The sequence below is a fragment of the Zonotrichia albicollis genome, chromosome 32 (genome assembly GCF_047830755.1).
Source record: "Zonotrichia albicollis isolate bZonAlb1 chromosome 32, bZonAlb1.hap1, whole genome shotgun sequence".
NCBI classification, from domain to species: domain Eukaryota; kingdom Metazoa; phylum Chordata; class Aves; order Passeriformes; family Passerellidae; genus Zonotrichia; species Zonotrichia albicollis.
In genome coordinates, this window is record NC_133850.1 from 300396 (window position 1) to 316119 (window position 15724).

At 63.2% G+C, this 15724-nt stretch overlaps 1 protein-coding gene across 1 annotated transcript; it reads right to left on the reverse strand.

The window, feature by feature from the left end:
• Window positions 1-1530: 1530 nt before the first annotated feature.
• Window positions 1531-15202, reverse strand: CARM1 (coactivator associated arginine methyltransferase 1). The gene is given in 18 exon segments (XM_074530346.1): window positions 1531-2077; window positions 3190-3258; window positions 4615-4692; window positions 4782-4894; window positions 4976-5065; window positions 6702-6839; window positions 6915-7004; window positions 7081-7166; window positions 7289-7370; window positions 9383-9473; window positions 9554-9731; window positions 10397-10507; window positions 11504-11608; window positions 11702-11808; window positions 11890-11956; window positions 11958-12016; window positions 15018-15049; window positions 15051-15202. Coding segments are annotated over 18 exon segments (1743 nt in total). The 5' UTR covers window positions 15161-15202; the 3' UTR covers window positions 1531-1940.
• Window positions 15203-15724: the final 522 nt, after the last annotated feature.

The window sequence follows — 15724 nt, forward strand, 5'->3', positions numbered from 1 at the left end:
GGGGCGGGGTCGTGCAGAGCTTTTATTTTTGTACCGGCGGCTGCGGCGCTGAAAATGGCGGGAATTGTGGGGAGGGGGGACCCCGAAACCCCCCCAAAAAATCCCCAAAACCCTCGCGGGGGGGCCGGGGGCGACCCCCACCCCCCAACCCATCCCCCCTCCCCCAACCTTGTCAGCCCCTTCTCCCGCCAGCGGCTCCAATAAAGCGGAGAAGGAAAAGAGCCCGGGGGTCCTTCTGGGGTCTGGGGGCGTTTTGGGAATTTTGAGGGGATTTTTGGGGGTCTCTGATTTCTTTTTTTGGGGGGCGTCACGGCTGTGGTGGTCTTGGGGATCCCGGGTGGGATCTGGGTGCATTGGGGAGGGGTCCTGGGGGGTTTTAGGGGGGGAGTCCTGAGGGGGGTCTGGGGTCTCCCCTGCCCGGAACTATCGCGGGCCGGAACGGCCGCGGCGGGAGCGCGGGGCCGGAGGGGGAAAGGACCGGGCGGAACCATCGCGGCCGGAGCGCGGGGGGAGCCGGTGCCGAGCGGGACCGGGACGGTACCGGGAGGGCCCCGGGGGCGGGGCAGGACCGGAGGGGTCCCTGGGGGCGGGGCCTTTCCCGGCAGAGCGGGGTCGGTACCGGGACGGTTCCGGCCGGTACCGAGCGTCCCTCAGAACCCGCGTGTTCCGACCCGGCAGCGAGAGGGTCCGGAATGGACGAGCCCCGGCCCCACGGTGAGTCCCGAGATTCCCCCGGTTCCGGTTCCGGTGTCCGTTCCGCCGGTGACCCCCCCGGTCCCCTCACACCCGCAGGCGGTTCCGGAGCCGCTGTCGGGAGGCTCCGTGACGGTGCCGGTGCGGACACGGCCCAGGTGGGTCGGGGGTCCCTGGGGCTGGGCTGCCAGGTAACCCAAAACCCCAAAAAATGTACAAATGTACCCCAAAAATGTACCCCAAAATGTACCCTGAAAAATGCACCCGGGCTGGGGAGGGGGGGAAATAAAACCAAAAAACGGCTCTGGCGGGGGGGGGGGGATAAACCCCCCAAAATGTACCTGGAAGAGGGGAAATAAACCCCAAAATTCACCTGCGAGTGGGTGAATAAACCCCAAAATGTTCCTGGGAGGGGGCAATAACGGGGCTGGGCCTGGGGGAGCCCCCCAGAGACCCCCAAACCTTGCTGGGCTGTGAGAACCCCAAATAAAAATGGGGAGATCCCAATTGGTGCCCTGGGATTTTGGGGAGCCCTCTGAGATTTGGGATCCTCCAGGGATCATCCTGGAATTTTGGGGATCCCACAGGGATTTTGGGATCCCCCCAGGGATTTTTGGGGATTCTCAGGGATTTTTGGGAACCCCCCCGGGATTTTGGGATTGTCCTGGAATTTTTGGGATCCCCTAGGGAATGGGGATCCCCCAGAATTTTGAGATTCCCCCCATGGATTTGGGATCCCTCGGGGATTTTTTTGGGATCCCCCCCGGCATTTGGGGACCCCCGAGCACCCCCAGAAGCCCCCAGGGCTTTTCGGGACCCCCCTGCGGACCCCTCAGGTGTGAAACCCTCCCGTTTATTGAGGCTCCAGCCGGAGCGATCCCGCTCGGCCCCGCCCGCCCCGATCGGGGCCAAACCCGCGGATTTTGGGATTTTGCAGATTTTGGTACATTCGGCCCCTTCCCGGCGGGGTTCCCATCCCGGGGGGGGTCCCGGGGGAATTCTCACCCCCCCACCCCCCCCAATCCAGCGGTAAAAAACGGCCCCTCCCCCCCTTCCCCCCCACCCCGCCCCCGCCCAAAAACAAAAAACCAAAAAAACACCAAAAAAAAACCCCAAAAAAAACCCCAAAATCCCCTGTGGAGCGGGGAGGGGGGGGGGGGCAGGGAGGGACCCCCGGGGCGGGCGGGGGGGGGTCCCCGTGCCCCCGATTTTGGTTTTTGTCTCGTGGGTGGGGCCGGGGGGGCCCTTCAGCTGCCGTAGTGCATCGTGTTGGTGGTGATGGACATGGGGGACGCCATGGAGATGGGGGGGCCGCCCATGGTGAACTGGCTCTGCAGGGGCGGGTAGTGCGAGCTGGAGCCGGCGGTCTGGGTGCTTGAGGAACCTGGGGGGCACAGGGAAATGGGGGTCAGTGGGGGCATGGGGGGCAATGGGGGTCAGTGGGGACACACAGGGAAATGGGGGTCAGTGGGGCACAGGGATCAGTGGGGCACAGGCGGGTAGTGCGAGCTGGAGCCGGCGGTCTGCGCGCTCGAGGAACCTGGGGGGCACAGAGGGAAATGGGGGTCAGTGGGGGCATTGGGGGTCGGGGGGGGCAATGGGGGTCAGTGGGGCACAGGGGGGTAGTGGGAGCTGGAGCCGGCGGTCTGAGCGCTCGAGGAACCTGGGGGGCACAGGAGGAAAATGGGGGTCAGTAGGGGCAATGGGGGGTCAGGGAGCAATGGGGGCAATGGGAGCAATTGGGGGCAATAGGGATCAGTGGGGCACAGGGGGGCAGTGGGAGCTGGAGCCGGCGGTCTGAGCGCTCGAGGAACCTGGGGGGCACAGAGGGAAATGGGGGTCAGTGGGGGCACTGGGGGTCAGTGGGGCATTGGGGGTACACAGGGGCATGGGGGGCACAGGGGTCAGTGGGGGTCAATGGGGCACACAGGGTACAGGGGGTCAGTGGGGCAATAGGGATCAGTGGGGCACAGGGGGGCAGTGGGAGCTGGAGCCGGCGGTCTGGGCACTCGAGGAACCTGGGGGGCACAGGGGAAAATGGGGGCAATGGGGGTCAATGGGGGGCAGTGAGAGCTGGAACCTGCGCCGGTCTGTGTGCTGGAGGAACCTGGGGGGCACAGAGGAAAATGGGGGTCAATGGGGGGCAATGGAGGGCAGTGGGGGTCAGTGGGGGCACAGGGGTCAGTGGGGCACACAGGGTACAGGGGGTCAATGGGTGCTGGAGCCACCGGTCTGTCCACTGGAGGAACCTGGGGGGCACAGAGGGAAATGGGGGGCAATGGGGGGCATTGGGGCACAGAGGGAAATGGGGGGCAATGGGGAACATGGGGGTCAGGGGGCCACAGAGGGAAATGGGGGCAATGGGGGGCACACAGGGGTCGGGGGGGGCAGTGGGAGCTGGAGCCGGCGCCGCTCTGTGCACTGGATGAGCCTGGGGGGCACAGGGGGCAATGGGGGGCACAGGGGGGTTTATTTGGGGAGGGGGCTCGGGGGTACCTTGCACGATGCCCGTGCTCATGATGGAGCCCATCCTGGAGTGGGTGTGGTTCACGATGCCGGTGTTGGCTGGGGAGGGGGGGGGCACGGTGAGGCTGGGGGGGTGTGAGACCCCCACCCGAGTCCTGAGACCCCCACCCTTACTGTGAGACCCCCACCATCATTGTGAGACCCCCACCATCATTGTGAGACCCTCACCCTCACTGTGAGACCCCCACCATCGTGAGACCCCCACCCTCACTGTGAGACCCCCACCATCATTGTGAGACCCCCACCCTCACTGTGAGACCCCCACCCTCACTGTGAGACCCCCACCATCACTGTGAGATGCCCACCCGAGTCCTGAGACCCCCACCCTTACTGTGAGACCCCACCCTTACTGTGAGACCCCCACCATCATTGTGAGACCCCCACCATCATTGTGAGACCCTCACCCTTACTGTGAGACCCCCACCATCACTGTGAGACCCCCACCCTCATTGTGAGACCCCTACCCTCATTGTGAGACCCCCACCATCATTGTGGGACCCCATCCTCACTGTGAGACCCCACCCTTACTGTGAGACCCCCACCATCATTGTGGGACCCCCACCCTTACTGTGAGACCCCCACCCTCATTGTGAGACCCCCACCCTCACTGTGAGCCCCCCACCCTCACTGTGAGACCCCCACCCGAGTCCTGAGACCCCATCATCACACTGTGAGACCCCCACCCTCATTGTGAGACCCCACCCGAGTCGTGAGACCCCCACCCGAGTCCTTTGAGACCCCCATCATCACTGTGAGACCCCCACCCTCATTGTGAGACCCCACCCGAGTCGTGAGACCCCCACCCTCATTGTGAGACCCCCCACCCTCACTGTGAGGACCCCATCATCACTGTGAGACCCCCCACCATCATTGTGAGACCCCACCCGAGTCGTGAGACCCCCACCCGAGTCCTGAGACCCCATCATCACTGTGAGACCCCCACCCTCATTGTGAGACCCCACCCGAGTCGTGAGACCCCCACCCGAGTCCTGAGACCCCATCATCACTGTGAGACCCCCACCCTCATTGTGAGACCCCACCCGAGTCGTGAGACCCCACCCGAGTCCTGAGACCCCATCATCACTGTGAGACCCCCACCCTCATTGTGAGACCCCACCCGAGTCGTGAGACCCCCACCCGAGTCCTGAGACCCCATCATCACTGTGAGACCCCCACCCTCATTGTGAGACCCCCCACCCTCACTGTGAGATGCCCACCCGAGTCCTGAGACCCCCACCCTTACTGTGAGACCCCCACCCTTACTGTGAGACCCCCACCCTTACTGTGAGACCCTCACTGTGAGACCCCCACCCTCATTGTGAGACCCCCCACCCTTACTGTGAGACCCCACCATCACTGTGAGCCCCCCCCCGTCCCCCCGAGCCCCCCACTCACCCAGGGGGATCAGGTTGTTGTGCCCCACGTTGGAGCCCCCGGCGATGACGCTGCTCAGGTCATAGGCAGCCGGCATTCCTGCGTGGGGAGGGGGTCAGGGACCCCCCAAAAATGGGGGGTGACCCCCCAGGACCCCCCAAACCCCCCCCCAGAGCCCCCAGACCCACCGGCCACGGCCATGCCCGTGCTCATGTTGTAGCTGCTGCCCGTGCTCCACATGTTCTCTGACGGGGACGTGTAGTGGGAGCCGGGGGGGGGCGAGGGGGTCGTGCCCGTGTACCTGGGGATGGGGAGGGGCGTCAGGGCTTGGGGGGGGGGTCCCGGGGGGGCCCCCCGGCCCCGCAGCCCCCCCCGGCCCTACCTGAAGAAGGGATTTTTCAGGTCCAGCAGGTTGGAGGATTTGGAGCCCGTCTGGTCCACCTGGGCCACGATGCTGATGTCGTAGCTCTGTCTGGGGAGGGGGGCACACCGTGAGACCCCTCCCCAAAACACACCCGAGACCCCCCCCAAAACACACCTGAGAGGGGCTGGGACCCCCCCAAATACACCTGAGAGGGGCTGGGACCCCCAAATTGGGACACAGAGACCCCAAAGTGCCCCTGAGGGGTCCCAGCAGCAGCAGCTGGGTCGTGGCTGCCCCCCCCCCCCAGTTATAAAAACAGCCCAAAACTGGGCCAGGCCCCCCCCCAGCCCTGAAACTGGGCCAGGGCCCCCACCCGGGCCAAAGTGGGCCAGGAGAGCCCCCCCCCAGTCCCAACTGGGCCAGGAGAGCCCCCCCAGCCCCCAGCCCAGCCCCAGAGGCAGCAGCGGATCCAGCACGGCCCAAACCAGGACACGGCTGGGGGGGATTGGGGACCCCCAAACCTGCCCCAAGCCCCCCAGATCCCCCCTGCACCCCCAGAACTGCCCCAAATCCCCTCAATTCCCCCCAGTCCCCTCCCCAAGCCCCCCAGAGCCCCCTCCCACCTCTTGTTGGCGATGAGCAGGCAGGTCCCTGAGAGCGTGTCACCTGTGCACCCCCAGAACTGCCCCAGAACTGCCCCAAATCCCCTCAAAATCCCCCCAAATCCCCTCAAAATCCCCCAAATTCCCTCAAAATCCCACCAAAGCCCCCAAACACCCCCAAAGCCCCCCAGAGCCCCTGCCACCTCTTGTTGGCGATGAGCAGGCAGGTCCCTGAGAGCGTGTCGCCCGTGCACCCCCAGAACTGCCCCAAAGCAGCCCCAAATTCCCTCAAAATCCCCCCCAGACCCCTCCCCAAGCCCCCCAGAGCCCCCTGCCCACCTCTTGTTGGCCATGAGCAGGCAGGTCCCTGAGAGCGTGTCGCCTGTGCACCCCCAGAACTGCCCCAAAGCAGCCCCAAATCCCCTCAAAATCCCCCAAATTCCCTCAAACAGCCCCAAAGCCCCCCAGTCCCCCCTGCCCACCTCTTGTTGGCCATGAGCAGGCAGGTCCCTGAGAGCGTGTTGCCTGTGCACCCCCAGAAATGTCCCAAAGCACGCCCAAATCCCCTCAAAATCCCCCCAAATTCCCTCAAAATCCCCCCAAATCCCCTCAAAATCCCCCCAAAGCCCCCCAGAGCCCCCTGCCCACCTCTTGTTGGCCATGAGCAGGCAGGTCCCTGAGAGCGTGTCGCCTGTGCACCCCCAGAAATGTCCCAGAACTGCCCCAAATCCCCTCAAAATCCCCCCAAATCCCCTCAAAATCCCCCCAAATTCCCTCAAAATCCCCCAAAGCCCCCCAGAGCCCCCTGCCCACCTCTTGTTGGCGATGAGCAGGCAGGTCCCTGAGAGCGTGTCGCCTGTGCACCCCCAGAAATGTCCCAAAGCAGCCCCAAATCCCCTCAAAATCCCCCCCAAATTCCCTCAAAATCCCCCAAATTCCCTCAAAATCCCCCCAAATTCCCTCAAACAGCCCCAAAGCCCCCCAGAGCCCCCTGCCCACCTCTTGTTGGCGATGAGCAGGCAGGTCCCTGAGAGCGTGTCGCCTGTGCACCCCCAGAACTGCCCCAGAACTGCCCCAAATCCCCTCAAAATCCCCCCAAATCCCCCCAAACAGCCCCAAAGCCCCCAGAGCCCCCTGCCCACCTCTTGTTGGCGATGAGCAGGCAGGTCCCTGAGAGCGTGTCGCCCGCCTTGGCGAAGAGCGGCGACTGGAACAGGCAGCGCACCTGGTACCAGTGGGTCAGCGGCTCCGTGGGGGCCGTGGAGAGCCACACCGTCATTCTGGGGGGGCACGGGGGTCAGGGGGGCTCGGACAGAGCCCCGCCCACCCCCGGGACCCCTCCCCAAATCACCCACATGGAGCCGATGAAGGCCACGTCGAACCAGAAGGCCAGGCCGTGCACCAGCCCCGAGTGCAGCATGTGGAACTTGAAGGGGATTTCTATCCTGGAGGACACGGGGGGTTAGGGGGGGTGGGAGGAGACCCCCAGGACCCCCCCAATCCCCCCCAGGTGTCTCTCACCTGTGCAAGTCGCCCTCCTTGGCTTCCAAGAAGTTCACGGTGTATTTGACGGATTTGGCCATCAGAATCCGGATGTCGAAGGTGTCCTGGGCAAGGGGGTGGGCAGGGGGGGTTTGGGAGCGGCCGGGGGGGCTCAGAGACCCCCACAATGGGCAAGAGACCCCCAAAATGGGCAAGAGCCCCCCCAGAGCCCCCCAGGGTCGCTCACCACCACGGGCTGCCTGAAGTACTCGTCCACGGCGGCGCCGCGCAGAGCAGAGAGATCAACGCCGTGGAACGAGGGCTGGTACCTGGGGAGAGACCAATCCCAAACTGGGAATACTGGGAATACTGGGAATACTGGGAATGGGGAATGGGGAATGGGAATGGGGATTGGGGATCCCAAACTGGGAATGGGAACTGGAACTGGGAATGGGGACTGATCAATGCTGTGGAACGAGGGCTGGTACCTGGGGAGAGCAAACTGGGAATACTGGGAATGCTGGGAATACTGGGGATGGGGAATGGGAACTGGGAATGGGGACTGGGAACGGGGACGGGGATTGGGAATGGGATCCCAAACTGGGAATGGGGATTGGGACTGGGAATGGGGACTGATCAATGCTGTGGAACGAGGGCTGGTACCTGGGGAGAGACCAATCCCAAACTGGGAATACTGGGAATACTGGGAATACTGGGAATGGGGAATGGGGAATGGGAATGGGGATTGGGGATCCCAAACTGGGAATGGGAACTGGAACTGGGAATGGGGACTGATCAATGCTGTGGAACGAGGGCTGGTACCTGGGGAGAGCAAACTGGGAATACTGGGAATGCTGGGAATACTGGGGATGGGGAATGGGAACTGGGAATGGGGACTGGGAACGGGGACGGGGATTGGGAATGGGGATCCCAAACTGGGAATGGGGATTGGGACTGGGAATGGGGACTGATCAATGCTGTGGAACGAGGGCTGGTACCTGGGGAGAGACCAATCCCAAACTGGGAATACTGGGAATACTGGGAATACTGGGAATACTGGGAATACTGGGAATGGGGAATGGGGACTGGAAATGGGGACTGGGGATCCCAAACTGGGAATGGGAACTGGGACTGGGAATGGGGACTGATCAACGCCATGCAACGAGGGCTGGTACCTGGGAGAGCAAACTGGGAATACTGGGAATGCTGGGGATACTGGGAATACTGGGAATGGGGAACGGGGAATGGAATGGGGATCCCAAACTGGGAATGGGAACTGGGACTGGGAATGGGGACTGATCAACGCCGTGGAATGAGGGCTGGTACCTGGGGAGAGACCAATCCCAAACTGGGAATACTAGGAATACTGGGAATACTGGGAATGGGGATTGCGGATCCCAAACTGGGAATGGGAACTGGGACTGGGAATGGGGACTGATCAATGCCATGGAACGAGGGCTGGTACCTGGGGAGAGCAAACTGGGAATACTGGGAATACTGGGAATGGGAACTGGAATGGGGACTGGGAATGGGGATCCAAACTGGGAATGGGAACTGGGACTGGGAATGGGGACTGATCAATGCATGGAACAAGGGCTGGTACCTGGGGAGAGGACCAATCCCAAACTGGGAATACTGGGCATGCTGGGAATACTGGGAATACTGGGAATACTGGGGAATACTGGGAATGGGGATTGGGAACTGGGAACGGGGACTGGGAATGGGGATCCCAAACTGGGAATGGGAACTGGGACTGGGAATGGGGACTGATCAATGCCGTGGAACGAGGGCTGGTACCTGGGGAGAGCAAACTGGGAATGCTGGGAATACTGGGAATGGGGAATGGGGAATGGGGACTGGGAATGGGGACTGGGAATGGGGATTGGGATCCCAAACTGGGAATGGGAACTGGAATGGGAACTGGGAATGGGGACTGATCAATGCTGTGGAACGAGGGCTGGTACCTGGGAATGGGGAATGCCAAACTGGGAATCCTGGGAACTGGGAATGGGACTGGGGAGTGGGAATTGGAGTGGGAATGGGGATCCCAAACTAGGAATGGGGACTGGGAACTGGAACTGGGAACGGGAACCAGGAATGGGAACAGGAAACAATGGGACTGGAGAGTGGGAATTGGGAATGGGAATCCCAAACTAGGAATGGGAACTGGGAACGGGACTGGGGATCGGGAATGGGAACAGGAAACAATGAGGACTGGAGAGTGGGAATGGGGAGTGGGAATGGGGACTGGAACGGGGAATGGAAACTGGAAACAGGGACTGGGAATGGGGCTGGGACTGGGACTGGGGCTGGGACTGGGCCCGGGCCCGGCGGGGCTCACCAGAAGTTGGCCTTGGTGAACTGCTCCATGTAGAGCTGCTCGTCCGTGAAGGGCGCCAGGTGCACGTCCCCGATGGTGGGGAACATGTTCCCTGCGGGAAGGGCAGCCTTGGAGCCCGGGGGGTCCCGCGGCCCCCAGGGGACCCCCCGGGGACCCCCCCCCTGCGCTCACCACTGGGCTTCAGGTACTTCTTGGCGTGCAGGTAGCTCTCGAGCATGCGCTCGTTGAAGAGCATGTAGCCCATGGGCTCCGAGATGATGATGTCCACCTGCTCGGGCAGCGACACCTCCTCCACCTTGCCCGGGATCACCACGATGCGCTCCGTCAGGTTGTTGCTCTTCACCAGCACCTGGGCAGGGGGCAAGGGGAGGTGGTCGGGACGTGGGGAGACCCCCGGGGTTGTGGGGAGACCCGCAGGGTCACCTCGGTGTGCTGGGCCATGGTGCAGAGGGTTAAGGGGAGGGGTCCCAGGAAGCCCCCCAGCTCACCTCAGCATGCTGGGCCATGGTGCAGAGGGGCAGGGAGGGGGGTCAGGCTGTGGGGACACCCCAGGGTCCCAGGAAGCCCCCAAACTCACCTCGGCGTGTTGGGCCATGGTGCAGAGGGTCAAGGGGAGGGGGTCCCAGGGAGCCCCCAGGCTCACCTCAGCATGCTGGGCCATGGTGCAGAGGGTGAAGGGGAGGGGTCCCGGGAAGCCCCCCAGCTCACCTCAGCATGCTGGGCCATGGTGCAGAGGGTGAAGGGGAGGGGTCCCGGGAAGCCCCCATCTCACCTCAGCGTGCTGGGCATGGTACAGAGGGGCAGGGGAGGGGGTCCCAGGGAGCCCCCCGGCTCACCTCGGCCATGGTGCAGAGGGTCAAGGGGAGGGGTCCCAGGGAGCCCCCCGGCTCACCTCGGCCATGGTGCAGAGGGTCAAGGGGAGGGGGTCCCAGGAAGCCCCCCCGGCTCACCTCAGCATGCTGGGCCATGGTGCAGAGGATCAAGGGGAGGGGTCCCAGGAAGCCCCCATCTCACCTCAGCATGCTGGGCCATGGTGCTCGCCTCCACCGCGTAGATCTTGCGCGCCCCGGCCTGCGCCGCGAAGAAGGAGAGGATGCCCGAGCCACAGCCCACGTCCAGCACGATCTGGGGAGGGATGGGGGCAGCTGGGAGCCTCAGGGAGCCCCAGGGTCAGCGCTGCTGGATGCTGCCCTGAACCCAGCCAAAAACCCCCCAAAAACCCAGCCAAAACCCCCCAAAAACCCAGCCAGAAAACCCCCAAAAACCCAGCCAAAAACCCCCAAAAAACCCAGCCAAAAACCCCCAAAAAACCCAGCCAGATTCCTCCCTAAAATCCAGCCAGATTCCCCCAAAAACCCAGCCAGATTCCCCTCCAAAACCCAGCCAGATTCTGCCTCAAAACTCAGCCAAAACCCCAGCCAGATTTCCCCAGAAATGGAGCCAGATTCCCCTCAAAAACCCAGCCAAAAACCCCCAAAAACCCAGCCAAAAACCCCCAAAAACCCAGCCAGATTCCCCTCCAAAACCCAGCAAGATTCCCCCCAAAACCCAGCCAGATTCCCCCCAAAAACCCAGCCAAAAACCTCCCAAAAACCCAGCAGATTTCTGCAGAAATGGAGGCAGATTCCTCCCAAAACCCAGCCAGATTCCCCCAAAAACCCAGCCAGATTCCCTCTCAAAACTCAGCCAGATTCCCCTCCAAAACCCAGCCAGATTTCCCCAGAAATGGAGGCAGATTCCCCCAAAAACCCAGTAAGATTCCCCCAGAAATGGAGCCAGGATTCCCCCCTAAAACCCAGCCAGATTCCTCCCTAAAATCCAGCCAGCTTCTCCTAAAAACGGAGCCAGGATTCCCCCCAAAACCCAGCCAGATTCCTCCCCAAAAATGGATCCAGATGCCTCCAAATCTCAACCAGACCCCACCAAAACCCAAGCCAGGCTTCCCCCCCTAAAACCAGGCCAAAGATCTGACTCGCCAAAAACTGAGTCAGATCTTCCCAAAGCAAGCCGAACCCCCCCAAAACGAGCTGAACACCCCCAAAACGAGCTGAACCCCCCCAAAACGAGCTGAACCCCCCAAAAGAAGCCAAACCCCCCCAAAAGAAGCCGAACCCCCCAGACCTTGTCCTTGAAGTCGCTGTGGTTCTGCAGGATGGCGCGCTGGTACGTCCCCGTGCGCACGTAGTCCTGCATCATGTTCTGCTGCTGGGACAGGTACCCGTAGAACTGCCGGACAGACGGACAGGCCGTGACCCCCCCGGCCCCGGGAGCGCCCCCCCAGCCCCGGAACAGCCCCCAAAATTGGGGGGGGGTCCCCACCTGGAAGTACTGCACGGCCGAGGACTCCTCGGTGCGCTCGCTGAACACCGAGCGCTCCGTGTTGTGCCCGCGGCAGTTCTTGAGGATGTTGTAGAAGGAGCAGAAATCTGGGGGGCAAAGGGTTAACGTGGGGGTCACCGGGGGGTCCCGGGGGCGTGGGGAGGGGGCGCGGGCGGGGGGCTCCTCACCCGTGGGGGTCCCGAACTGCAGCAGCACGCTGTTGCAGCCCAGCGTGATGATGAAGGATTGCTTCCCCCACGCGGCTGCACTCGGTGTCGCGCGACACCGAGCACTTGAACACGCACACCTCCTCATCTGGGGGGCGAAAATGGGGGGAAACGGGGAAAAACGGGGAAAAATGGGAAAAACGGGGATGGGGGGAGATGGGAATGGGGGAAATGGGAATGGAGAAGGGAAATGGGGAAAAACAGGGGGGAAATGGGGAAAACGAGAATGGGAAAAACGGGGGAAAATGGGGAAAAATGGGGGAAATGGGGATGGGGGGAGATGGGAATGGGGGGGAAATGGGAATGGGAAAAACAGGAAATGGGGGGAAACGGGAATGGGGCAGATGGGAATGGGGAAAAATGGGGGGAAATGGGGAAAAACGGGGATGGGGGGAGATGGGAATGGGGGGAAATGGGGAAAAACGGGGAAAAACGGGGAAAAACGGGAAAAACGGGGAAAATGGGGATGGGGGGAGATGGGAATGGGGGAGATGGGGGGAAACGGGGAAAAACGGGGGGAAAACGGGGAAAAAACGGGGAAAAACGGGGATGGGGGGAGGTGGGAATGGGGAAAAATGGGGAAATGGGAAAAACGGGGATGGGGGGAGATGGGAATGGGGGGAAATGGGGGGGGGAAATGGGAAAAACGGGAATGGGGGGAAAATGGGAATGGGGGGGAAATGGGAACGGGGAAGGGAAATGGGGAAAAACGGGGGGGAAATGGGAAAAACGGGAATGGGGAAGGGAAATGGGGGGAAATGGGAAAAAGGGGAATGGGGGGGAAATGGGAATGGGAAAGGGAAATGGGGAAAAACGGGGGGGAATGGGAATGAGGAAATGGAAAAATGGGAATGGGAGGGAAATGGGGAAAAATGGGGGGAAAGGGGATAAAGGGGGGGAAATGGGGAAAAGTGGGTGGGGGAATAGAGGGGAAAGGGGAAAAAATGGGGGGAAAATCAGAATGGGGGAAATGGGTAAAAATGGGGGAAAATATTGGGAAAAACGGGAATGAGGAGGGGGAATGGGGAAGAATGGGAATGGGGAAGGGAAATGGGAGAAATGGGGGGAAATAGGGAAAAATGGAAATTGGGGAGGGGAAAATGGGAATGGGGGGGAAAAAAGGGGAGAAAAAAAAAACAGGAAAGGGGGAGGAATGAGAAAAAATGGAATGGTGGGAAAAAACGAGAATGGAGGGAGAAAATGGGAATGGGGAGAGAAAAACGGGAATGGGGGAAAATGGGAATGGGGAGAATAATGGGAATGGTGGGGGGAAAACGGGAAAAAGCGGGAGCGGAGGGGAAAAATGGGAAAAATCGGGAATGGGGGGACACAAAAATCGGAATGGGAAAAGGGAGAGGAGGGAGAACGGGGCGGGAAACCGGAGGGACAGAGAGAAAAGTGAGGGGAGCGCCGGGCCCGAAGCGCCCCCACAGAGCGGGGACCCAGCACAATTAACCTAATTAACCTCTAATTACGCGGGGACGGCTCCTAAAGCACGGCCCGGGGGGGGGGCAGCCGGAATTGCCGTCAGAAATGGGGATTTGGGGATTTGGGGGTCGCGGGTGCGACGGAACGGGACGGAGGGGCTGGGGCGGCCCGGGAGGCAGAAACGGGAGCGGGAACCGGGAACGGCCCCGGAGCCATCCCGGGAGCGGCAGCGGGCCCCGCGGTGCCCCCGGGCCGGTAAAACCGGACCCCGGCCGCTTCCCAAAAATTGCCGGTTTGGCCCGGGGGTCCGGCGGCCGCGGGGAGGGCCCCGGGAGCAGCGGCCGGTACCGGTATCGGAGCACCGGGAGCCCGCCGGTACCGACACCGGAGCACCGGGAGCAGCGGTCGGTACCGGAGCACCGGGAGCAGCGGTCGGTACCGGTACCGGAGCACCGGGAGCCCGCCGGTACCGGCACCGGAGGCACCGGGAGCGCGGCCGGTACCGGCACCGGAGCACCGGGAGCAGGGGTCGGTACCGACCACCGGAGCACCGGGAGCCCGCCGGTACCGATACCGGAGCACCGGGAGCAGCGGTCGGTACCTGTACCGGAGCACCGGGAGCGGTGCAAGGAGCGGCCGATGCTCCGCGGCTCCCCCGGCCCCGCACACAAAGGCGGGCTCGGGAGCGGCTCCGGTTGCGATCGGGCCCGGCCGGTACCGGAGGAGCCGCGGGCCCGGCCATGCAGCGGCCGCCGTGCCTCAGTTTCCCCCCCCCCCCCCCAGCCGGTATCGGTGTCAAACCGCGCGTTAATTATGGGAATTAGCGCCGCCGTTAATGAGGCCGAGGGGAGGGGAGCGGGGGTCGCACCGACCACAACCGGAGCCGCGGGAAACCCCGAGCACAAAGCGCGGGAGGCGCCGGTTTGGGGAGAAAAGGAGGAAAAACCTCAAAGAACGGGAAAAAAATCCAAAGAACGGGAAAAAAACCTCAAAGAACGGGGAAAAGCCCAAAGAATGGGAAAAACCTCAAAGAACGGGGGAAAAAAAAAGCAAAGACGGGAAAAACCTCAAAGAACGGGAAAAACCTCAAAGAACGGGAAAACCGAGACAAAGAGGAGCCGGCGGCGCCGCCGCCCCCCGCGGGCCCGGAACCGGGGGGTGCCGGAAGGTCACGGAATTGGGGCCGATTCGGGCAAAAGTGGCCGGGACCGGGGGGATGGATGGGAACGAACTTTCCGCCGCCTCCGGGAAACGCGGGGGCACCGGGACCCCTCCCCAAATCCCGATCTGCCCCCGAGGAGACCCCGGCCCCGGCTGGGGGGGGGGCGGTGGGGCTGAGACCCCTCCCCCAAAAGTGAAGAACATTTAAAACCCATTGAAAGCCCCCCCCCGGGCCCCTTTCTGGACCCCCTCCAGGCCCTGAACCCCCAAACCCCCCCCATTCCAGCCCCTGCGCCCCCAGACCCCCCAAACCCCCCCACCCCAAAGCCCCCCATCCCCACTGACACCCTCAGGGCCCCTCCCCGCCCCCTCCCCATCCCCAGAGACCCCCCCAGGGCCCCTCCCCGCCCCCCCCCCGACCCCTGAGGGCCCCTCCCCCCTCCCCTCAGCCCCCCACGCCCCCTCCCCCGCCGGGCCCCCCGCCCTCCCGGCGCACTCACGGCCGTAGAGGGCGATGGCGGCGCTGTCGGGGCGGTGCGGACCTCGAGCGCAGCGGCTGCTGCTCCTGGTGCCGCTGGATCTCCCCGTTCGCGTCCCCGACCGTGAGGAGCCGCACGCCGGGGAACACCGACACCGCGGCCATCTTGGACCGCGCCGCGCCCCGCCCACCCGGGGCCCCGCCCCCCGACCCGGCCACGCCCACCCCGACCCGGGACACTCCCTGAAATGGGCACGCCCATCCCGTCGTGGCCACGCCCCCAAATCCCGGCGGCGGGAAGGGGAGGGTGGCGCCCTCTGGCGGATGGGAGGGCACCGGAATGAGAACGGGAACGGGACACCGGGAATGGGAGCAGGACACTGTGAATGGGAGACCGGGAATGGGAACGGGACACCGGGGACCACCGGGACACCGGGAGTGGGAACAAGACACTGCGACACCGACAATGCAACAGCTTTATTTGAGACAATGTGCTGGAGCCCAGGCAGGACAAGAGGGGGCGGAGGGTCCGCAAGGAGGGCTCCCGGTGACCGGATCTGGGACACCGGGATGGGCTCCGGGCTCCGTGTCCTCCACCGGGAAGGTGAGAGGGACAACTGGGACCCCCGGGACCCCTCATGGGGACAGCGGCGTCGGCGCGGGGACCAAGGGGAAGTTCTGCTGGAACAGGAGTGGGTTCCAGAGTGGGACTGAGGGTCCGGGGTGGGT